This window comes from Rhinatrema bivittatum, chromosome 1 (genome assembly GCF_901001135.1).
Source record: "Rhinatrema bivittatum chromosome 1, aRhiBiv1.1, whole genome shotgun sequence".
Taxonomy (NCBI): Eukaryota; Metazoa; Chordata; class Amphibia; order Gymnophiona; family Rhinatrematidae; genus Rhinatrema; species Rhinatrema bivittatum.
The window spans coordinates 385,929,619-385,954,066 of NC_042615.1; the positions used below are offsets into that span (position 1 = coordinate 385,929,619).

General features: G+C 42.1%; 1 protein-coding gene across 3 annotated transcripts in view; it reads left to right on the forward strand.

The window, feature by feature from the left end:
* LOC115091242 (low-density lipoprotein receptor-related protein 2-like) overlaps nt 1-24,448 on the forward strand; it is a 271,760-nt gene that overhangs the window by 161,702 nt on the left and 85,610 nt on the right. For all 3 annotated transcript variants that reach the window (XM_029601348.1, XM_029601358.1, XM_029601367.1), the window contains 6 exons: nt 86-205; nt 8,533-8,709; nt 9,330-9,545; nt 12,940-13,175; nt 14,475-14,604; nt 16,415-16,596. In XM_029601348.1, the coding sequence (XP_029457208.1) occupies nt 86-205; nt 8,533-8,709; nt 9,330-9,545; nt 12,940-13,175; nt 14,475-14,604; nt 16,415-16,596 (1,061 nt within the window). The remainder of the gene's footprint in view (nt 1-85; nt 206-8,532; nt 8,710-9,329; nt 9,546-12,939; nt 13,176-14,474; nt 14,605-16,414; nt 16,597-24,448) is intronic.

The window sequence follows — 24,448 nt, forward strand, 5'->3', positions numbered from 1 at the left end:
AACTTATACAGCAGAGCAGTTTAATTGTGTAAAAATGTACTGCTTCCTTTAACTTTTAACCTCCTTTCCAATTTCCTGGTTGCAGATACTTTTTCTCTGTGTAGTTTTGAAAATGGAGGCTGTCATAAAGATGAGATTTGTGTATCTGGACCTGGAAACGTGATCAGTTGCCTTTGTCCAAATGACCTTGGCAGCTGCACTGAAGGTTAGTATCGCTGCTAAAAAGCACAGGCATTGAATTTTCACATATGGTATCAGTTTTATTAATCAGATATTTGCGTAACTGACCATCCTACTTTCTGCCATGAAATATTTCCTGTTTTTGGCTATCTTGGTTTTTAGGTACTACTAGAATTCCTGTTTTTACACAAAGCTAGAGCAGGACCTGGTGCAATAAGATAGCCCCCCCCCCCCTTCATAGGATCAACACTGAAACTGCTGCCACCATGCTTTCTGAGCATCTGGGTACAGAAACTCTTGGCAGTCCCTCCCCCCCTCCCCACTGAGTTCCTCCTGCTGGTCACACTAGAGAGAGGCCAAGATTTTAGGTATAGGCAACTACTAAGGGTGCCAACTATCCAGGCCAAAGAGGAGCCTGCTTCTGCTTGTCAATGTACCAGTAGAGCTTCAGAGACACCACCATGGCACTCTATACCTCTAGATGCCAAAATCTTAAATCTGGTACTAGCTAGAAGGTTGACTGCACAAGCCTGTGCAGTGTATACTATGGCTCCTCTAGCTGCAGAGGCAGAATGATCATACCTGCCTAAAGAAGGTTCAGTCTTACAAAACCTAAACAGGGCTATACCACCATGTTGAACCCTAGTCTGACTTATGCTTTTGAAAATGTCTTGGGTAATTCAAATTCTAAATTACTATTGTAGTTCCAGAGCTGATAGTAGAAAAGAAACATTGGAGGAATCTGGTATGTCTCATGCTTGCATGTTTTGAATCAACACAATAGAGATGTTTGGGCTGAATTGTGATGGTCAGAATGGATTAAAAGGCCAGCATTTGAGTCTCATTCCCTCCTATGCCTGGCTTGAACAGGATAGGAGGGCTAGACGATGCAGCCACAGCCTGTGTAATACAAGACTCTGGATTCAACTGAGGGCAGAGTGGGGAAGGAGGAAGGCAACCTGAAGCACAGTCAGGTTGCTATAAGCAAGGGAGAGGACTGAGGAGACAAATGCTGAGTATGAAATGAAGAGGGGTGAATGCAGTATCTCCCTCCAAGCTCCTTGAAATCAGCCATCCAAATTTGGGCTGCCTGAGGAGGGTGATAGAACCAGGGAATCTGCATGAGAATCATGGTAAGGAATGTGTAGAAGTGCAGGGGATGCAAACAAGGTGTGTGATTTGGTTTAATATTCCATTTTTCTGTACTTCAAAGTGGATTGCATTCAGGTACTGTAGATACTTCCCTATCTCTTAAAAAAAAAAAATCTAAATTTTGGACATGAGGCAATGGAGGGTAAAGTGACTTGCCCAAGTTCACAAAGAACAATGGGATTTGAACCCTGCTTTCTGTGGTTAATAGCTTGCTATTCCTTCATTCCAGTAAAACTTTGGAATCTGCCAAGAATCCTGTGATTGGAATGTTTCTGCACTAAAGTTTTTGGTTTTTATGTAAAATTTATGGCCAAAGTTTGAAAACAAGCATCTTACCAAGCACAACAGAACTGGCATGTCTCTTGATAAAACTTGACAGCACAAAACTGATATGATGTAGTAATCAGCCAGCATAGTATGTCCCCAAGGCCAGCAGGGTCTTAGTAACATGTGTGTCCTATGCCTTACAGGATCATTATTGGGGTGGTGTGGGGAGGAGGGTGCTGGTTATGATAAACTAAAATCTCAGGGGAGAGAGGGAGCCATGCCCAGAGTTTTAAATAGCCAATGCCTCTGCATCCTATTGTAACCCCACCCCAGTGTGCTTCTCCTGCACAAATCATTTTAATCTGGGGCTGGAACCTTTCTCTGGCTAGCTGTTCTCTCCTCACTTCCTCAGGTGCAGATTTGTTGGACTGGGGAAAGAAAGGAGTCCCTTTGGGTCCCAATGTGACAGGGATGGTGTTTTTGCACATTCCCTCTTGTATGTAGTTTCCCCTAGGGAGGATATCTGTCCTTTATGTGGGTGCAGTGAACATAAAATACTCGAGTCACTTTAGTGTCCAAAATAAGTGAGTTTTGTGCCATTAAGTACTAACAAACTGCAATACCAGAGAATTTTAATTTCCTTACAATCTCTTCCTCTATCTGTGCATGACTTAATTGTATTGGGAACCAGAGAAACTCTTAGATTAAGTGGAGCTCCCAGATGGGGAGGGTCTCTTAAGCTGGGCAAAACCCCTTCCAAAACATATAAACTGCAAAAAGTCTATGGCACAGTTAAATCCTTTCTCTCCCCATGGTGTGAAGTACCTGATGGGTGTTTCCAGTTGGTGAAATGCTCCTTTACTCAGATCTTTGGATCTTCTGTTTTTAGTCTCTTTAGTACTCTCTTGCAGGATCCTTGATGGTAAGGAATCCTCTTGGGAACAAGATGCTCTTGCTCCAAACAGGAAGGAAGGGGCAGCTAAACTTCCTCCTGGATCTTATAACTTATAGGATCATTCATCAAAATGTGATATAGTGTTAACACCTGTGATAACTCCATAACGCATGTGATAGTAAATACTATTGCATTGTGCAAATGCAAATTTTTCATAGCAGTGGGATTGGAGAAGGGTTTGGGCAAGAAATTAAAATGAAGGGCATTTTCATACTGTGCATTAGTGTGTGCATTATGCTATCGCATACTTTTAATGCCAGAAAAACGACATCTTATCCTGGTGTCTATCAAGCTTGGGTGAGAACTTTGTAGAAATCTCATTCTTGAGACTTTCCTCACACCAAATGACATCAGATCTTCACTGAGGTGTACCGTGCGTTTGTACGTCTCACTCTGCATGTCAAACTGGCCCCTAAACCTTAAACCACCACCAAAATCTCACCTCGCGTTATTAGCTGGCTCTCCTATAGTGATATGAATAGCTGACTACTATGAAGGCCTTAAGTCTCATGCTCTTTCGTAGGATGCAAAAGCTTTTACACGATGTGGCGTGGTAATTCTAAAATGATCAAACATGCCCCTTTTTCTCATCGGGATAGTTATGCATGCAAAATTATAACATTTTGAATCTAGGGGAAAGTGGTCATTCCCCCAAAAGGAACAAAATCAAAATAGCAGAGGCCCTTCCTCACAGCAGGTCACCACTACTTAGGGGGGGGGGTCTATCTTCCTTATCCCTGGGATGCCTACAGTCAGGGTTCCCCAATCCCCCATGGGCAGAAAAAAATCTGTCCAGTGAGGCTCCTAATCACACAAATCCTAGAGGGAGAACTCCACCAGACAGGCTGTGTCCTGAAAGAATACCCTCCTGACCCTGGTTAGGATCCACAAACTGGACTAGCCTGCTTTTTCTGACTGGGCCTGCAAAAACTTCTCTACACCTCTACACTGCTTGAAAACCTAAGGGGACTACCTCTGGAGCCCATTTTGGAAAGCTCCTGAATAAGCTCAAGGGGGCAGCCATTCCAGACAAGTGGAGGAGCTGCATTTGAATGAAGCCTCCCACTACTCTAACCTATTCTCTTACTCTTTAGAACAAGGGCTTTCCCTGGTCTTAATGGTGGGATGATGGCCCCTGTCACACTAGTATATCTGATTAGGGTTAGGGTATCCCAAACTCCTGCCCAATACAATGGAGTGCAGTTGAAGCTGCCCCCCCCAAAAAAAAGCTGGCAGCAGGAGCGGTGCATATTCTCTGCTGCACAGGATTGGTCTCGTGTTAAGAGCAATACAATCTTGTACCATCTGCTAAGACTGACCCCCAAAGCAGCTGGAGGGTAGGAGAGCAAGTAGCTATGTCCTGGTAACTATAGGGCTAGCTGCTGTCAGTCCCAACACTATGGGGGAAAACTTTTTGGAAGAAGGGGGGAGCATCTAGGAGGAGGGTTTGGGTGAGACTGAAGAGGATAGAACCTCTGAAGAGGGAGGCAATGAGGAGTGGAGGTAGGGGTTGAAAAGGGGGGAAACTGAATAGAACCTGGAGGGGGTGAGACTGAAAATTGGGACTGGGAGGAAAGTGGACTGGGAAGGTGGGTAGGTGGCTAAAAGGGCCTGGATTTCAGGAAAATGCCAATACAGGAAATGGGGCAGGTAAGGGAATGAGTCTTATGTAGATGAGGGTTGAGCAGGGTATGAGTAAAGCAGGTGGGAAATAAACTAGAGTAGATGAGACTGGAGGAATAGAGTTGGGGGAAGGGGTAAGCAGGAGATGGAAAGCTGGTAAGAGGTGGAGGGTGAAGAGAAAATGAGTAGAATCTAAACAAATGAAGAGTTGAAAGGGAAAGGTCAAAATTAGACAGATGTAGGAAGGAAAACATAAATGTGATAAATGGAGATCTTTGTCAGAAGTGAAAAAGTCAGGGACTAGTGAATTTAGACATCTGAATGTCTGCTTTGGGGAAATCTTTTTTCTATCTTGCAGGCAGATGCAGAACAGCACGCTCGGCTGAGTGCACAGTTTGGTCGCACATACGACGTGCCTATTACCCCTTACACTGTAAAGGGTAATAGTGCCGTGAAAATGTGCAGTCAAACTCATGAAAACTAAGGGGTAGATTTTCAAACCGCGCGATTTGGCCTACTTTTGCTGGCGCATCAGGCGCAAGCAAAAGTATGCTGGATTTTACTAGATACGCGCGGAGCTGCGCGTATCCGCTAAAATCCGGGATCGGCGCACGCAAGGCTATGGATTCTGTATAGCCGGCGCGCGCCGAGCCGCGCAGCTACCTCCGTTCCCTCCGAGGCCACTCCGAAATCGGAGTGGCCTCGGAGGGAACTTTCTTTTGCCTTCCCCACCCGCCCGGCCCTGTCTAAACCCCATCCTTACCTTTGTCGGGATTTACGCCCCCCCGAGGTAGGCGTAAATCCCCGCGCGCCGGGATGCGACCTGGGGGCGGGTACGGAGGGCGCGGCCATGCCCCCGGACCGCCCCGGGCCATAACCACGCCCCCATACCCGCCCCCTAAACGCCACGATGACCGGGCCCGCCCCCGACACGCCCCCCTCGGAGAACCCCGGGACTTACGCGAGTCCCGGGGCTCTGTGCGCGCTGGTAGGCCTATGTAAAATAGGCTCACCGGCGCGCAGGGCCCTGCTCGCCTAAATCCACCCAGATTTGGGCGGATTTAGGCGAGCAGGGCTCTTAAAATCCGCCCCTAAGTACTCATCACATACAAATGCATGTTGATGAGCCTTAGTCGCCTGGGATACTGAAAGTAAAATGTGTGGCCAAGCCACACATTTTACACGCAGAAATTAATACCTGCCCAAAGATGGGTGTTGACCATAGCACCTGGTAACTGTACAGAAAAGCAGAAATCTGCTTTTCTGTACACCCTCCAACTTATCATAGCAATATTAAGTCTGAGGCCCCCCAAAAAAAACTTAAAGAAAAAAAATCTGCCTGCCAGACAGTGGGTTCAAAAACAGAAGCCTGTAAAATTAAGCATCTGTCAGACACGCTGACAGCCACCGCTTCCGCTAATAAGGCAGCTCTAGGGACTGCTAGTGTTCCTAGCACCTCATTAGCACGGGCCTTAATTTTTAGAGAATCACATGCCCTATCTTGGAAAGCACATGACCCTTTGTTTTCTGTTTTCTCCAGTGTTGCCCTGCTCAGTCTGGCTTCTTGGTGGAGGGGAAAATCACTTCTAGTTCTCTACTTGTTGCTGACTTTAATTTGTGATCCCTTCTGTATTAGATAAGGGTTGGCCTGTTTTGCATCTGATCAAGGTTAGTGATTCTGTTAGTGCATAGTCCTGAGCAAAGATCTAGATTAGTGTCCCCAATAGGTGCATTGGTTACCCAGGACTTGTGTAGTATTTATACAGTGCTACCTTTGTCAAAGGTAGGATTGTTGCTGTTAGGGTCCTGTGGACTTAATGCTGTTAGTATGATTAGGTTGAGACTTTTGCTGGGTTTTAATTCCTAGAATGTCTGGCAGTGGAAGTTGTGTTGCTGTTACTAAGAGGACACAAACTTTAAATGTATAAATTTGCTTTATATTCAAAGCAGATAATTCAAGTACTGTATGGTGAGTTGTAAAGTCAATATCCCAGGCCCATGGCTGGAGAACTTGAGTTATAGAAATGGAGGTGCAGGATTTTATTTTGACACTGTTCTGTCCCTGGCTGGATGTTGGCCTTCACTCTCATCCATAGGAAAGTATGAATGGGGCAATCAACATTTTAATGGCATGGTGTTTTTTCTTTATTGGAGGCTAAAACCAGGTTTTTATATTGCATAGAAGGTTCTTGAAATTTTTTTTTTTAATAGCCAATTTAAAGGTAGGTAGGACTGATGTATGCAAATTTCCCTCTTGCCTGCCCCACACCCCCTTGAAATTAGTCTAGGGATGTCTAATGCATGGCGTCTGGAGAAGGTGTAGTGTAAAAAGCCCATGTAGCTGTGAACAAAGGAGCCAAAGTACCAGATGCAAGTTTATACCAATTGACGTCTAAACCCAACAGAATGCAAGGAAACTTCCCCCTCCTCCCCAGAAAAAATTGCAATGTAATTGGTTGGTTATCAAAGCTATGGATTATAGAGATGTGAATCGGAACTGGAATCTGATCTGTTCCAGTTCCAATTCAAATCTTAAAATTTTTATCGTCCGGCCCAATTGGGTTTTTATCGGCTGCGCTCGATCTGATAAACAAACCCACCCTCCTGACCCCCCCAAAATGTTTTAAAATTACTTGGTGGTCCAGTGGGGGCACAGGGAGCAATCTGCCACTAATAAAAATGGCGCCAATGGCCCTTTGCCCTTACCATGTGACAGGGTATCCGTGCCATTGGCCGGCCCCTGTCACATGGTAGGAGCACTGGATGGCCGGCCATGGCCCATGTCATTTTTAAAGATGATGCCGGCCATCCAGTGCTCCTACCATGTGACAGGGGCCAGCCAATGGCACAGATACCCTGTCACATGGTAAGGGCCATCGGCACCATTTTTATTAGTGGCAGTCGATGGCCTGAGTGGGAGATCGCTCCCCGCACCCCCACTGGACCACCAGGTAATTTTAAAAATTTTTTTTGGGGGGTCGGGAGGGTGGGGGAAGCTAAGGGGTCAATTTTTAAAGGGTCAGTGGGTTTTTTATCGGGCCATTGGCACCATTTTTATTAGCGGCATCAAAATGGCGCTGATGGCCTGAGAGTGGGAGATCGGTCCCGGGGCTTCCACTGGACCACCAGGTACTGGTAAAAAGTTTGGGGGGGTTTCGGGAGGGTGGGGGAAGGTAAGGGGTGGGTTTAGGGTTTTTAGTGTGCCGGTTTTCCCGCCCTCCCCCCAAATCCCTGCTTTACGATTTTTCACAATAAATCGGGAATTTCTATTGTATCGTGGACTCTATTTTTGACTAAATATTGGACAATTTTTTAAATCGTCAAACTATTCACATCCCTAATGGATTAGATGCCCTGGTTATAATTCTTTGCTTATCAACAATATGAAAAAAAACACACTATGCCTGTATATCAAATATGAATACACACAATACAGGCCACAAACATATCTTTCCCCAGCTCACTAATTTATATCAAGACAATAAATCACTTTAAGTGAGTTTTTATTAAATCAAATGTTCATGTATAAATATTATCCTATAAGGCTTCCAAATGGAAATATATATTTTCTCAGACCAATTAACATGTCTCAATTTTTCATTCACACCAACATACCCCATTCATACATCCCCATAAAACATACCACTGCTACCCCAACTCCCAAACTATTTTGTAAACATCAAAGTTGCAATGGATAACATTGATTCTTCACCAGAGGTGAGTATGGTAAGTCACTTTGGTCCAACCATATATTCAAGTCCACTTATTTTTTACTTTCCAAACCATGTAAATAAGACTAATCCCTTCCAAGAGAGAACCTGTTGGTCAGATTGATAACCGCATACTCCAGTACTCCAAAGGATAATGCTTCAAATGCAACAATAGTTGATAATTGTAGTTGAAAGTCACAACCTCCGCTCCTCCAGAGAGCCCACTTTAAATATATATTTCCATTTGGAAGCTTTATAGGATAATATCTATACATGAAAGTTTGATCTAATAATCACTAAGTGAAATTTTTTTTATTGTCTTGACATAAATTGGTGAACTGGGGAAAGAGATGTTGGTGGCCAGTATAGTATTCATATAATTCTTTGCTTGCCTTTCCTGCTGCTAGTTTGAAATGCCTACGCTTTGGAGTAGGAATGATTACCACATGACTTGCATTGTACATGTAATTGCATGTCCTACATTAACTGCACATGATGAATACTGTGTCTGGACAGCCTCTAGTTGTCTACTTCCACCTTATGCACATGCAAGCATTCCTGAATATGAATATGCCCACACTCTGCAGTATGTGGCAGAACTAGGTAAACTGAGTTCTAATAACATAAGTTGTTGGATTATTTCAGTTCCTGATCCTGTGGCTGATGTCCCAGCTGTATCACCAACTCAGTTTTGCCCTCGTACCTTTATAAAATGCCGGGATGGGACTAAATGTATCCATCCTGAATACATGTGTGATGGGGAAGCAGACTGCTTGGATGGATCAGATGAAGATGATTGTACTGCATTCTGTGGCAAACCAGGTAACTTCCAGCCATCCTCGCCAGAATGGTCCTGCTAGCATTTCTAGCTGGCAGAATAGTCAACACACATCCTTAACTGAATCCTTGAATTGCTCTTTAATCTCTGAATACTGTTATAAGTTAAGTGACACACCTGTGTGCAGTCTTGTACCTTTTTCTTAAGATTTCATAATAGCTTATTGTCCAGCAGATGTGTGGATTTAATACTGGTGTCAAAGGTGTATATCTTTTTATATGGCTCCCTTCATTAAGTGGCACAGGTCAATGTTTTCACTTAACTACATTCTTTCTACTATAAAGAGTGGTTCTGTTCCTGGTGTGGGCAACTGCTTTGCCATCAGATCTTCATAATGTTATCCTAAAACATACTCCAAACAAAACTATGCATAGCTGGTACCTGCAAAGAACCAGTACCTAAACACAACTCCAGAGCCTGTAATAGTTCATGTGGAATGTGCTAGTGCAAAAACATTACTGTAGGAGGCAATTGTGTTACTACATAACCACTGTCCTCTGCACATCCCTCAGCTGCTATACACAATCTCTTTATAAGAACAATGCAAGTTATATAAAGTTGTGGGTAAGTCACCTGGTTTTAAGACTTAAACTTTGTCTCTAAGGTATGTTCAGCTGTCTAGATGGAACAAAATGTTTTGAAGACAATCTTCGCTGTGATGGTGTGGCACAGTGCCCTGATAGTTCTGATGAGCAGGACTGCTGGAAGCCATCAGAAGAGTGTGCACTGCGCTGTGACAAGAGCACCCGCTGTGTCCCCAAGAGCTGGCTGTGTGATGGCCATCCTGACTGCCTTGACAAAACAGATGAGGCAGACTGTGGTAAGATCACGAAGTTTGGTTTTGTGTGTGTGGGGGGGGTGGTGTTTGTGATAAGACACCAATTTTAAGGTAATACTTACTTTCTATTTCATAGAGGTACTTACAGCTTCTAACAGTTTTATATGAACTTAGTTTGCTATTGGTTCTACCCACCAGCTTATTGATAGACTTTCATGTATTGGAGCACTACAAGGTTCTACCAAACCCTTCAAAGGCTGCCAAATCTTTCCTGGAAATCAGTTTCCAGGTGCACCACCTAGCACTTGTGCTTCCAAAATACATTCAACAGGGCTACAGCTGTGTTCTCAGTCAACTGTCAGTACGTTGAATAAGCAGATTCTAGATCCACCCCCCATCAATATGGGTTTAGAAAATCCATGAGTGTCTCATTACTAATTTTAGATTTTAAGAGGTATGGATTCTGGGAATAGTTACATGCTAGTTTCAATGGACATTATGGCAGCTTTTGATATAGTCTACTCCATTTACGTGACTGCAGAATTTCTGGTACTGCATTACATTGGTTTTCATCCTTTCTTACTGAGCACTATAGAGTAGAGCTAGACAATAACATCTCACTGGGCCAATAGGAATACCAGTCTACCACAAGGTTTGGCCATGCTCTTTAATGTGTACCTTCCCCTCTGTGTAAGGTACTTGCAGGGCTATGCAAGGACTACAAAATATATGCTGACATACAACTTTTTTGCCCGGTTCAGACTTCTTGGTCTGAAACTGGATTTAATCAACCTCTGTATGGCCACTATTAAGAGATGGCTATTTTATAATAAACTATCCCTTAATTTAACAGAATGTTAATCCAGTATCTTCTCTCAAACTGTGCACTCTTAAGACTGACAAACTCTCATTTCCACTTGACTTGTGTATTTGTAACTTAGGTGTGTGTGACCTCACACTTTCCTTTTGACCACATGTGAAAAGCAGAATAAAATCTCTTTTTTTACTGTTTGTGGTTGCTAACACTTTTTAGACTCCCCCCTCCCCCTTGATTTCAGGACAGTTGACAGGCCTAGATTCTTCCTTTGGACCACTGCAACTCTGTCCTCTTGGATTTACCTGCAGTTACCTTAAAACCACTATAGCTACTGACTAATGCTGCTGCTCATCTTATTGCTGGCACCAAAAAAATGAGCTCACATTACCCTCATGCTCATTGAGTTACACTGGCTACCCATTGCTGAACACATCAAATATAAGATGTGGTCCATTTGAAGGTGAATAGAGCAATCTGCTGCTTCTCCTTGGTAATGCTCTTCTGTCTTTGTCCTACTCAACAGTTATGGTCTTCTCAACGAGGCTTACTAGACATTCCATCTCCTCAAAGCAAGATTTGTACAATCAGAGGCTGTGCTTTTTCAGTGGCTGCACCTACTCTCTGGAATTCTCTTCCTTTTTAATTGAGGCAGGCTGGTGTGAAGTCATTCAAGTGACTTTTTAAAAACATGGCTGTTCAGGCATTTTATTAACTTATGGATTAGCTAATATGGTCTCTGTTTTTGTTCTATATATAGTTGGGTTTTATTAATGCTTTCAGTTTAAGTTTTATGTTTGTATATGTACTTGGTTGTACTCATGTTTTTGTTTATGTATTTGATGTTATTGCCATGTTAGGTTTCCTTATGGATCCTTTTGTACACAGCCTAGGAAATAAGTGATATATACATCTTAAAGATACATTATAGCATGACTGGAAGGGTGTCTTTAAACTGCATTTTTGTAGCAAATATAACAGGTAGAAATTGTTCATACAAATTCTATATTTAACTTTAGTCAAACATGTGAAACCTTTAGGTTTTAATCTTGCTGTAGAAAACATTTGTACTAATGCAAATCTTGACTGGTTAAACTTCAAATAAACATGGTAGATCTGTATTAGGAACTTGGTGCCCAAAAAACTGGGGGGGACGGGGACTACCTGATGCTGTGATTTCTGGGGGTAAAATCTCACACCTGACTTTCTCCCTATGAGCACCATGATCTTAAACCCAGCCTTGCTTATTACTGTCCTGTCTTTTATTGATGTATTGCCCTGTTTAGTTGCAAACCGCTTTGGGTTTGTGTTCGGGGGGGGGGGGGAGGGGGGGTATTAGGGAAGTGTAAATATACAGAACAGGAGAGATTCCAAACTGACTTTTTCCCATGAAATATTCCACAGGAAACCTTTCCAGTTCTGCTTCTGTGAAAATGGAAATAGAATAGAGAATATAACGGAAAAGCTAGGCCATTATCCACTTCTACTTCCTTTGAAGGAGTATCAGCAGATAGCCTGATTGCTAGAGAACTCCTTTGCTTCTAAAGGTGGCCACTAGGTACTCTTTGATCTGGGTTGCAAATCAAGCTACTCATTTTTCTCACAGTGAGGAATGACGTTTCTCCCCTGCTCCATGATGGCTCTCTATCTTGGCTCTTGCTCCCCAGCTCTCAATAACCCATGGATCTCTCTGAAGCATGCTGAAATCAACTGAGCAAAACCACTAGCTCACCACATCCTACTAGAACACAGGACCAGAGCAAATTTATTGGTATCCTAGGGAAGTGTTTCAAAAGCTCTTCTGGAAGTACACCAAACCAGGCTGGTTTTCAGGATATCTGAAGATGCATAACGTTCTTTTGTATACACTTGGGTTGGAGCAGATGGAGGGAAATGAAAGATGAGGCAGGAATGAGGATCAGTTGGGGGGGGGCCTTGCTGAGAGGATTAGCTAAGGGTTACAGGGATAATTGGGGGGGGGGGGGTGTCCACTGGAGGAGAGGTAATAGCTCCTGGAAGGGATGGAGGTTGAGAGGGAGTGCAGTGAGGGTAAAAATGAAGTGACTGGAGGGGGCTTTATCCCTGTAAATCTGTTTTGGTCATCCTCTGGGGCACTTGAACTTAATTGCTAAAATTGGATCTTATGGGGGGGGGGGTAACATTTTTGGAAGCCCTGTTCTAGGTAATTGGCTAGCTAATTTAATGGAAGAACCAGCCCTGTTAGAAATATAGCAGGAGACCAACAATATTTCCCTTTGTGTTACCACAAGGTAGACTTAAAATACATGGAAACCATAGAAATACAAGCAGAAAACTACCATTTTTCATATGTGACAAATCCTACAGGCTGTGACTTTCACAGGAATATACAACTATATTAGTTTTCTGTTGCTAACATTGTGCTTGTATGAATGTCTGTATTTGTTTTATATTGCTGATATTTTCATTTGTCATGTTGTGTATGTGCTGATGTATTCTGCTGAGAATTGCAGATCAACAGAATATAAACTTATTAAATACACAATGTTCAGCCTCATGGAATTGCCTATTATGTACAGAGTATATAGATTTTAAGTGACATTGTGAAAGCAGCTACTTTAGATTGGTGTTTTGACTTTGCAGTTCATGAAGAATGTGACAAATCAAGCTTTCAGTGTTCCAATGGCCAATGTATTCCTGCATCTATGCGTTGCGATGGGGACAAAGACTGTGACGATCACTCTGATGAAAAGAACTGTACAATCTCAAAGCCTGTCCCTTGCCAGCCTGGAGAAGTTAGATGTCTGAGTGGAGAGTGCATTCTAAAGGATTGGTGGTGTGATGGAGAGATTGACTGCAAAGCTGGGAGCGATGAGAGGGTACTTCATAACCTTTAATGCATAGCTGCTCTATCTATTAATCTCAAAATGCAAATAGCTGCTGCATGAAAAGACAACTTAAAAAAAAGCAGGGACTCTAGCAACAAAAGCACTAGCCCAAGCTCTAGCAAGGATGTTAATCCCCATACCCTCTCCTCCCCCCACTGATTTGTGGTCGGTTATTGCAGATTAACACTGCAAAACCAAATGAGGTATTTGAAAAATTGAAGTGAAATCTGCATGACAAATGACTGTTCATCCACCAAAGTCCTTTCTTTTCCCAGACTAACATGTTTCAGTACTCTCTAGTTCACCACAAGATCTTCAACGGGCAGACCTGAAGAGGTTAGCTGTCTCTCCACAATTGCAGGTCTCAGCTCTAAAGCATCCCCATTTTTGTTGGCTCTGATCTGCTGTCTTGAGTACTAGAGGAGATTTAAGGCCTTCTGGGTGGTCCATTCCTTCTCCATTCCTGCAGGAAGCTGCTCGTGCTGAGCAACAGGCTAATCCCATTGGCAAGATCTCAAAGCTGCACCTGCCCCAACCTCTCAGAGCAGTCATCCCTTCTCTTGCTGTCAGATCTGTGAGGACAGGATTTTGTGGGATTTTTGTCAGTGACTTTTTCAGTGTCTATATTAGATATAGTTATAAAAGAAGCCCTATATATATATAGCTTCCAGTACTAGATTAGTTTCCTGTTAGCTATTCCAGCAAGGATATACAGCTTAGTTTAAAGCTATAACTTGCAGAACATAGCATATTTTTGTTTCCTGCCACCCCTATTGCCTCCCATGTACAGAAGAAATAAACTGAGGGGAGAAAATATCACCTGGCATGTTTACCAGTTTTAGTGTGTTCTCTCTCTCAAATGTTACCACCTCTGCTTTCTTTTAGTCACTACACCTTGGAGGTGCTTGTATGCATCCTTCTAAAGCATTGCAATGTTTGTTTTTATGAATATCTAGTGCCTGGAATGAGGTTAGGTATCTGTACAGAGCTGCGATTGTCTTCCAATACTATAAAAGTGATTAGTACTAAGATTGTATTTTGCTTTGTGGCATACAATCTAGTCAAGATACAAACTGTTTCAGGAAACTTATTGTAACAAGCATTTTAAAAACAAGGCTATAATTAGGAAGGCAACCTTAAGATGGATTTTTAGATGGGGACTAAACACAGTTGCATGATGCACAAACTTACTGCAGGTGCAGTATATGGTACTTCTATAATTGTATGACATTTTTTTTGTCTTCACATTTGTTTACATGTCTTCTCAAGGTCTTTATTTTTCTTCCCTAGAACTGTGAGCATGTTCCCCTTAGATGCAGTGAAATACAGTGGTCCTGTGATAGTAGAGATCAATGTATTCCAGCGTTCTGGCACTGTGATAGAGAGGAGGACTGCAGAGATGGCAGCGATGAGACTGGATGTAAGTGGAGAACCTTGTGCTATTTACCTAAGCTCAGATGAAACACTCAGAAACAAAGGCTAGGACTGGATAAAATTCACATTAATGAATGGCATTAGGGGCTGTCCATAAATGGAAGTGTCGCCATCTTGGCATGACATCAACCTCCTCCCTCCCCCCCACCCCATTATACATCACAAATCTCCAAACCCCTTTTCAAATTAGAACACCCCCCCCCCCCCCCCCCCCCCCCCCCCATTGGAGCATGACATTTATGGATGGTCCCTTAAACTTCAGTAGACCTTTCATTAAGCATTTAAGAGCTTCTATTTGAGGAAGGGCATGGTGTTTCTGGGAAGGATTTTTCACTGTAGTAGCTGTGAAGTCTAGATTTTCCAAGGAACTTTATAAACCTCAAGGCAGCTTATTTAAACTTACTGACAAAGTCCATTCCAATTTTCTAATAAAAGATCATAACTGATAGGGCCTGTCTCCGGTGCTGTGGTCTCAGGCTCTGTGAAGCTGTACTACTTGGAAATTGGACTATACATGAGCTGCTCCTACCTTCCCTTGATGGAAGACTGGACCAAAACATGAGCTAAAGTAGGCTCAGGAATTGTGAAATACATTTTCTACCTGCACCTCCCACTGGGGAGAGCCAAATCACACACTCCTACTTTCACTTTAGTATTTGAAGAAATCTCTAAGGGACACTGACACCCTTACCTATGTAAACATCTTCCTATGAGAGCAGAAACTAAGGTGTAAGAAATGTAAATGAAAGAAGAGCTACTTAGTACAGAAGATCCCCACCCAGTCCTTAGGACACACACCTAGCCTGTCTGATTTTCAGGATCTCCACAATGAATTTGCATGAGATTCACATGCACTACCCCCATAAATCTTTCATACATAATCATTGTAGGTATTCCAAAAACAAGATGAGCTAAACATGTCTGAACTACTGGGTTGAGAACCTCTGCTCTAGTATATTTGATTAGAATAATTTAAGCAGTTGCTAAGCATGACTCTAGCAAAATCAGAATGTGGTAAAATTCATGAAACTGAGCATGACTCAGATATTAGAGTAAACTTCCTTTTTTTGTTGGTTTTATGGGCATACCTGAACCTCATAGTTCAGGTATGCCCATAAATGTGGCAAAGGTCTGAGTCTTCCTAAATCATTTTTACCAAATTTCTGGAGAAATTCCTCTAGGTTTGAGTTGGTTTTGAAATAAGGATATGTTGGCCTATTACTATTGCTTAAATTTATATGTAGGGTTTTGTTAATGATGGGACACTTTTACAGATAGTCTGGAAGATATGCAGATGTAAGGGCCTCAAGTGCAGACATGCTTATTACAACTGTAAGCCAAAAATAAGCTTGGGTGCTTTTTTAGTTTTAAGAGGTGGTATTTAGATTTTTTTTTTTTAAAGGTAATGGATGGCTTGTATACTATTGGCATACAAGGTAATGGTGGTATATCCTGCCTCTCGGTAATGTCAGTTTTGAAGACTTTAATAGAAATGACATGTGGCTCCTATGGATTTTGCTCTTTTTTGGAGTTGATTGTGAGCCTGTTTAGGATAATGATAGCTTTATGTACCAGGGCATCATAACTTTGAAAGTATCACACATTGTATGCAATTCAACTACATAAGCTGTCTTAAAAGCTTCATTAGACTATAAAGCTCATAGATTTTAGTTCTAAAAAATCTATAGGGATGCTCCACATATTGTACAATACAATCCTTTTAGCTTGCATGTAACTCTAACCAGTAGAGCAAGATTATAATGCAAATTTTGCCCTTCTGTCTTGTTTTGGAATAGGTGAGCCTAAAAAATGTGAAAGTAATCAGTTTCAGTGCAGCGCCTATGACTGCATTGCAATTAACCTGGTCTGTAATGGAGTGAGTGACTGTCTGGATGGATCAGATGAAGGTGGAAAATGTGGTTTACACTGTGCAAAAGAAAAATGTTCTCATACCTGCTACTCATCCCCAAAAGGACCTGTAAGTAACATTTCTGTGGGATTTACTGAAGTGTCAAATCAGATACCAGAATTCATTGACAAAGAAGGGGTAGGTGTGAATCAGGTTCTGATTCTAGCTATGCTTTAGCATTCAGTACAAAAATGCTATGGATATCACAATAGAGACAGACAGGTATGTGGACAGATTGGCCTGTTGGGACTTCAGGCAGGTCCAGCCAATCACATGATTAGTGTTGGTTGCAGCAGCTCCATGCCTGCAGGGCCGTTATGATCAACCCCAAGCCTCAGCCACGCTGCTTCTGTGCTGGGAGCCTCCTCAAACGCTTTCCATCATTTAAGTTTCCCATGGTTGCAGTGGCTTCCTACTCTTCCTGCTGCTGTCTCAGACCCACCCCCTTCCACATTCACCACTGAGGCAGGGAAGGGTACAGCCACCGTCTCATGGCTCAGGTTCTGTCCCTTCAGGAGGCTGGCAGTAGACCTATTGCTGCCTCACTGCCTGGTCCATACTGCATGCCTTATGCTCGTCAACTGTAGCAAAACAGTACAGAAGCTTACAGCATGCCCCTTCCTAAGGCAAAGGATGCCAGCTCACGGGACCCTGTGAACCCAGGGCTTTCCCTGCACCCCCCCAACCACCTCTGTGAGTGAAAGGAAAAAAACGGGGAAAAAAGCTGCGGCTATTGCTCTTCAACTCTATTTTTCTGAGGTGGGAAAAGTGAGTAAGTATGTAAGAATGTGTGAACAAGCATTTGTCAGCATGTGACTGACCTGAGCACAACAGGAGTCTGTCCCCATTCCTCAGCCCCAACCATCTGTTTTTGGAATAAAGGTCTGAGGTATGTAAGTATTTTGACTTAAGAATAGGGGATTTATGATATTTATTGGTTTTAATTTAGTGTTTGCTGTTTTGAAATGTGGTTCTGAAACTTTTTAAACATGTTATATGAAGTTGTAATTACTGGATATTCTATAACTGTTTTGAATATGTATTATGATTCAAAAGTATAAAGCAGACATTTGTGTTTCCATTGTTGCACTATATATAGACTGGCCTGTTTATAGATTCCATTTCAGTTTTGTCTGTTTCTATTCATACTTTCATAGATTCCTTATTCTGTATTTAGTGACACATGCAGCACAGACCTCCACTAAAGTGGGGGTTCAGTAGCAAAATAACCTGTTTTTTTTCCTAATAGCAGGTATATTGGTGTTAGGGTCTGTAATTACAATATTGGCTTTTCTTTCATAGGTAAGACTGTTTAAATACTGGCACTTGGTACTGTTTTGGTATAGGTGTACTATATTCTGTTTACTCATAGCTTTGAGTGCCAATCCCACATTCATAACTGTAAAAATAGCAAAGTATGTAGCAGGAGGAGGGGGTAGAGAATTGGGGGTGAACCAGGAGGAAATGCCTGTGCATTAAGAACATAAGAATATAACATGCCATACTGGGTCAGACCAAGGGTCCATCAAGCTCAGCATCCTGTTTCCAACAGTGGCCAATCCAGGCCATAAGAACCTGGCAAGTACCCAAACACTAAGTCTATTCCATGTTTCCGTTGCTAGTAATAGCGGTGGTTATCTAAGTCAACTTAATAGCAGGTAATAGGATTGGATAAATTCTTGGAGAAGTCTTTTTTTAAACACAGCTATACTAACTGCACTAACCACATCTTCTGGCAACAAATTCCAGAGTTTAATTGCGCGTTGAGTGGAAAAAACTTTCTCAGATTAGTTTTAAATGTGCCGCATGCTAACTTCATGGAGTGCCCCCTAGTCTTTCTATTATCTGAGAGTAAATAACCGATTCAAATCTACCCCTTCTAGACCTCTCATGATTTTAAACACCTCTCTCATATCCCCCCTCAGCAGTCTCTTCTCCAAGCTGAAAAGTCCTAACCTCTTTAGTCTTTCCTCATAGGGGAGCTGTTCCATTCCCTCTATCATTTTGGTAGCCCTTCTCTGTACCTTCTCCATCACAATTATCTTTTTGGAGATGTGACCACAATTGTACACAGTATTCAAGGTGCAGTCTCACCATGGAGCGATACAGAGGCATTATGACATTTTCAGTTTTATTCACCATTCCCTTTCTAATAATTCCCAATATTCTGTTTGCTTTTTTGATTGCCGCAGCACACTGAACCAATTTCAATGTGTTATCCACTATGACACCTAGATCCTTCTTGGGTAGTAGCACCAAACATGTGTAACTATAGCATGGGTTATTTTTCCCTATGTGCAACACCTTGCACTTGTCCACATTGGGCATCCAAATGGCAGATGCAATTTAATCTTCCAGCTTTGCAAGATCCTCCTGTAATGTATCACAATCTGCTTGTGATTTAACTACTCTGAACAATTTTGTATCTGCAAATTTGATTACCTCACTAGTCTTATTTCTTTCCAGATCATTTATAAATATATTGAAAAGTAAGGGTCCCAATACAGATCCCTGAGGCACTCTACTGCCCACTCCCTTCCACTGAGAAAATTGTCCATTTAATCCTACTGTTTCCTGTCTTTTAACCAGTTTGCAATCCACGAAAGGACATCGCCACCTTTCCCATGACTTTTTTTTATTTTTCCTAGAAGCCTCTCATGAGGAACTTTGTCAAATGCCTTCTGTGAGGCTTCTGTCAGGTAACTGGATTGAGCTCAGAGGGGCAGCTGGCTGTGGAACCAGGGAGTCTCCTGGAGAGTGGGGTTGCTGAGTGGGTGGGAAAGAGGTGCTGCAGGATAAGGAAGGGCTACCAGCAAGCAAGAACTTTACATAATGCAAGGGGTACTCATTAGGGGATAATCTTCAAAAGGATTTACACGTAAAACGGGTTATACATGTATAAATACACTCTGAATTGTCAATAGGTCTCAGATGCATAAGTGTACTATAATTGCATAAATAGGCTTTTGGAAAATTCTATGGTAGTATGTTACACATGTAAATGTAACTCCTCTGAAAATTACCTCCTAAGTGAACACATGAGCAGCAGGACAGCAGCAGAATGTCTGAGTCACTGGTTGGCAGTAGGAGTGGAGAAGTAGCCTAGTGGTTAGAGCAGAGGAGTGTGAGCTCCTTGTGACCTTGGGCAAGTCCCTTTACCCTCCATTGCCTCAGATACAAAGTTAAGAGAAATAAAGCAATCTAAGTTTCTCCCCATCACACTTACAAATTAAGATGCTTTCCAAAGGCAAGCCCATTCTTACAACTGCAGTATTGGGGGGGGGGGGGGGCTACATGTTTAAATCTGAGATCCAATGTATCACATTTACCTAAAGTAGGTACTCCTTTATTATTCCTGCCCTTCATCCAGTTTCTTTAAATGGTATCTCTAGTCAGTCTTCTATAATCTAAAAATTGTTTTCAGGGCGTGCCCATAGCTTCTCAATGTACTCTATTTTCATAAATTAGACACAATGAATGGAAATATACATGATCATTGTGGGTATCATGAAAGTAAGATCTGTTATGCAAGGAGGGTAAACACTGGAGTATATCAAGATTAGCAATTCTGTTAGCAAAATTTTGCTAAGGGAAAGCTTAACTGATAAACATGGGTCCTCTGCCCCAGTTCTGCAAAACCTCTTCATTTTAAGTCTCTTCCTTATTTCAAAAGGCCTCTTCTAATTGGCTACTAGTAAGTCTGGCACCAATACCAAGACTGAGTGAGAATTCAATCTTCCTAGCCCTTGTCATGTTTTCTGTTTCTCCTCTGCTTGCCAAAAATTGGTTTGAGCAAAGTGTGGTAGATGCTGTAAAGGTCCCTCATAACTCACATAGCTGAACAAATCTGTTTTCTGCATCCTTCCACCTTTCCACATCTCCTTTACTACATCCCATATTCTTTTCGGTTGTTGCCATACAGCAAATCAAAGTGAAAACCCAGTTGAAGCTTGGTGTACCTCCTGAATTGCAAAAAAGCAATAGTGGTATTAACTGATCCCAGTTTCCCCATAGCCCTGTATATTTATTTAAAACAGACCACACAGAGAACAAAATATCCACTAGAGATGTGAATCGTTTTCCATATCGTCTTAACGATAGAAATCGTGTGGCAGGGCAAGAAAATCGTGTTAGGCACGATTTTTTAGTTAAAAAATCGTTAATCGTTTTTTCCAGTTAGTGCGCACTAACTGGGAGTTAGTGCGCACTAACTGGGAGTTAGTGCGCACTAATCGGAAAAAACGATTTTTAACGATTTTTTAACTAAAAAATCGTGCCTAACACGATTGGCTGCCCTCTTATTTATTCATGTTACCAAGCTTCCCACTGACAGTATATGGGGGATGGGAAATGGAAACAGTTGGTAGCTTGACAAAACAAGTAATGTGATCAGTCAGTGACTAGAACTTGTGCCCTAACCCTGATACCAGGGGTATTGTGATCTTCCTGCACACAGTGCCCTATCCCTATTAATACCAGGAGTGTTGTGATCTTCCTGCACACAGTGCCCTAACCCTGGCACCAGGGGTGTTGTGATCTTCCTGCACACAGTGCCCTATCCCTATTAATACCAGGAGTGTTGTGATCTTCCTGCACACAGTGCCCTATCCCTGGCACCAGGGGTGTTGTGATCTTCATGTACACAGTGCCCTATCCCTAATACCAGGGGTGTTGGGATCTTCCTGCACACAGTGCCCTATTCCTGATACCGGGGGTGTTGGGATCTTCTTGCACACATCCCGGTATCAGGGATAGGGCACTGCGTGCAGGAAGATCACAACACTCCTGGTATTAATAGGGATAGGGCACTGCATGCAGGAAGATCACAACACCCCTGGTATCAGGGATAGGGCACTGTGTGCAGGAAGATCACAATACCCCGGAGGAGTGAGGGTCAGGCAGCTCCCCCCTGTCTGTGAAGCCAGCCTCTCACTAGTAATGCAGGGAGGGAGCTGTCTCAGACTTCACCATCCTCCCCCCCCCCCTCACCCACACACCATTCACTAGCTGGGACATGGGGGAAGTTAGGAGTGAGGGTCAGGCAGCTTCCCCCTGTCTGTGAAGCCAGCCTTTCACTAGTAATGCAGGGAGGGAGCTGTCTCAGACTGGTATCAGGGATAGGGCACTGAGTGCAGGAAGATCACAACACCCCTGGTATCAAGAATAGGGCACAGGTTCTAGTCATATTGACTGATCACATTACTTTTTTGTCAACTACCAACAGTTTTCATTTCCCATCCCCCCAACCATCACCTCAGTTGGAACCTTGGTAACATCAATAGATAAGAGGGCAGCCAGCCAATAGGAACACATATTCATTCCTAACTGACCTTTACTGACCTGGATAGTGTCAATAATTTGTATCATTTTCTGTTAGTGTTCCTGAGTTTCCATTTCCATTTCCCATCCCCCCAACCATCACCTCAGTGGGAACCTGGTTAACATCAATAGATAAGAGGGCAGCCAGCCAATAGGAACACATATTCATTCCTAACTGACCTTTACTGACCTGGAAAGTGTCAATTTGTATCATTTTCAGTTAGTGCGCACTAACTCCCGTTAGTGCGCACTAACTCCCGTTAGTGCGCACTAACACGATTTAACGATTTTTAACGATAAATCGTTAGAATATCTATTGTATCGTGTTCTATAACGATTTAAGACGATATTAAAATTATCGGACGATAATTTTAATTGTTAAAAAATGATTCACATCCCTAATATCCACTCATAAGATACATTAATACACATTCAAACAGTAAACAAATATAAAACAATACTTCTCCTCCTTGGCATGTTTTTAGGGTTTGGTTAAACCTTTCAACCAGGCTAACTGTTTGGGGGTAATATGCAAAGTTCTTAGATGTTTCACCCCAAACAGGGACCAAACTTACTCCACCAACTTTAACATAAAATTGTACCCTAATCTATTCATAACTCCTGTAGAAATCCTGCTTGACAAAATACTTTTACAAAATGTACTGCTTTAAGACTCTCTAGATCCAGAAAGACAAAAATAGACTAAGATTTGATTAGTGAGCTATTGTCAGACTTTTTTTTTCTTTGACAAAATACTTTAACTGTTACTCTACTTCAGCATGAGTAATTGCAAGGGTATTGAGCATTATTTTTAATTTTTATATACCGACATTTATTTATTTATTTATTTAGGGATTTTATATACCGATTTTCTTGATACAGATCAAATCAACTCGGTTTACATAGAACGATAGTACATTAACAGTAACTAGTCAAACCTCAAAAGAGGAGACAGATTGTGAGCAGAAAGTAAAAAGTTACATTATAACAAGGGTGAGTAACTAGGAATTGGAAATGAAGAGACAGATAATCAAAGTAGAGAGATATAACAGAGAGAAGGGGCTTGAGGCCAACCTCAGGAAAATAACTCTAGCATTATAACATGATTATATGACATTCTGCTAGTTATTAAAGTACAGCTGATTGAAAAATATCTTAGTAGGATATAGTCTAGGAGATAGGAAAGGCTCTACCGAAAAGCCAAGTCTTCAGTTTCTTTTTAAAATTTATGAGGCAGGTTTCCTGTCGGAGGTCTGGGGGTAGTGTATTCCAAATGGTGGGGCCTGCTGTTGAAAAGGCCCGGTCCCTGATAGATAATCTTTGTACCAATTTGATTGGGGGAACATGAAGGGATCCCTTATAGGCATCTCTCAAAGGTCTAGCTGAAGAGTGTAATTTGAGAGGGTGTAGTAGGTCTAGTGGAGTCTGGTGGTGGATGTTTTTATGAATAATGGTGAGGAATTTGTGAACAATTCTAAAATTAACTGGAAGCCAATGTAGGTCTTTTAAAATGGGCGTGATGTGATCTCTGCGCTTAGTGTTGGTCAAAATCCTTGCAGCTGCGTTTTGGAGTAGTTGCAGAGGTTTTAATGTAACAGCTGGTAGACCTTGTAGGATCGAGTTACAATAATCGACCTTAGAGAACAGGATTGCTTGGAGTACAGTCCTGAAGTCATGGTGATATAGGAGAGGCTTGAGTTTTTTAAGCACCTGTAACTTGTAGAAGCATTCTTTTATAGTATAATTTATAAATTTCTTTAAGCTCAAATGGTTGTCAATAATAACTCCAAGATCTCTAGCATGAGTGATGTGGGAGGTAGTGTGCAATTGTTGTAAGTGTAGACTATTTTCAGGGGTGATAAGCAGGATTTCAGTCTTAGCAGTATTTAACACCAGGTTGAGGCTAGTAAGGAGATGGTTAATAGTTTGAAGGTGAGATTCCCATAATTTGATTGCTGAGTCCAAAGAGCCTGTTATAGGAATCAAAACTTGGACATCGTCTGCGTATACGTAGAATTTCAAATTTAGCGACGAGAGGAAATGGCAAAGAGGGAGGAGATAAATATTAAATAGAGTGGGAGATAGAGAGGAGCCCTGGGGGACTCCATGTGGGGAATTAGTATAAGGAGATTCCATATTATTGATTTTAACCTTATAACCTCGATTACTGAGGAATGAGTCGAACCATCTGAAGACAGATCCTGAGATTCCTATGTCGGATAGCCGGTTTAATAATATAGCATGGTTGACTGTATCGAAAGCTGCGGAGATATCAAGGAGTGCAAGCAGGAAGGAGCATCCTTTGTCAAATCCCAGGTATACTTGATCAAGGAGTGATATGAGGAGTGATTCCGTACTATGTTCTTTCCGAAATCCATATTGTGAAGGATGAAGGATATTATTTTCCTCCAAGTAATTTGATAGTTGATTATTTACTACTTTCTCCATGATTTTGGCTATAAAAGGCAAATTAGATATTGGTCGATAATTTTTTAGATCATATGGGTCCAAGTTTGGTTTTTTGAGGATAGGTTTGAGAGTTGCTAGTTTGAGAGTGTCTGGGAAGATACCTTGTGAAAATGAGCAGTTAATAATGTCTGCT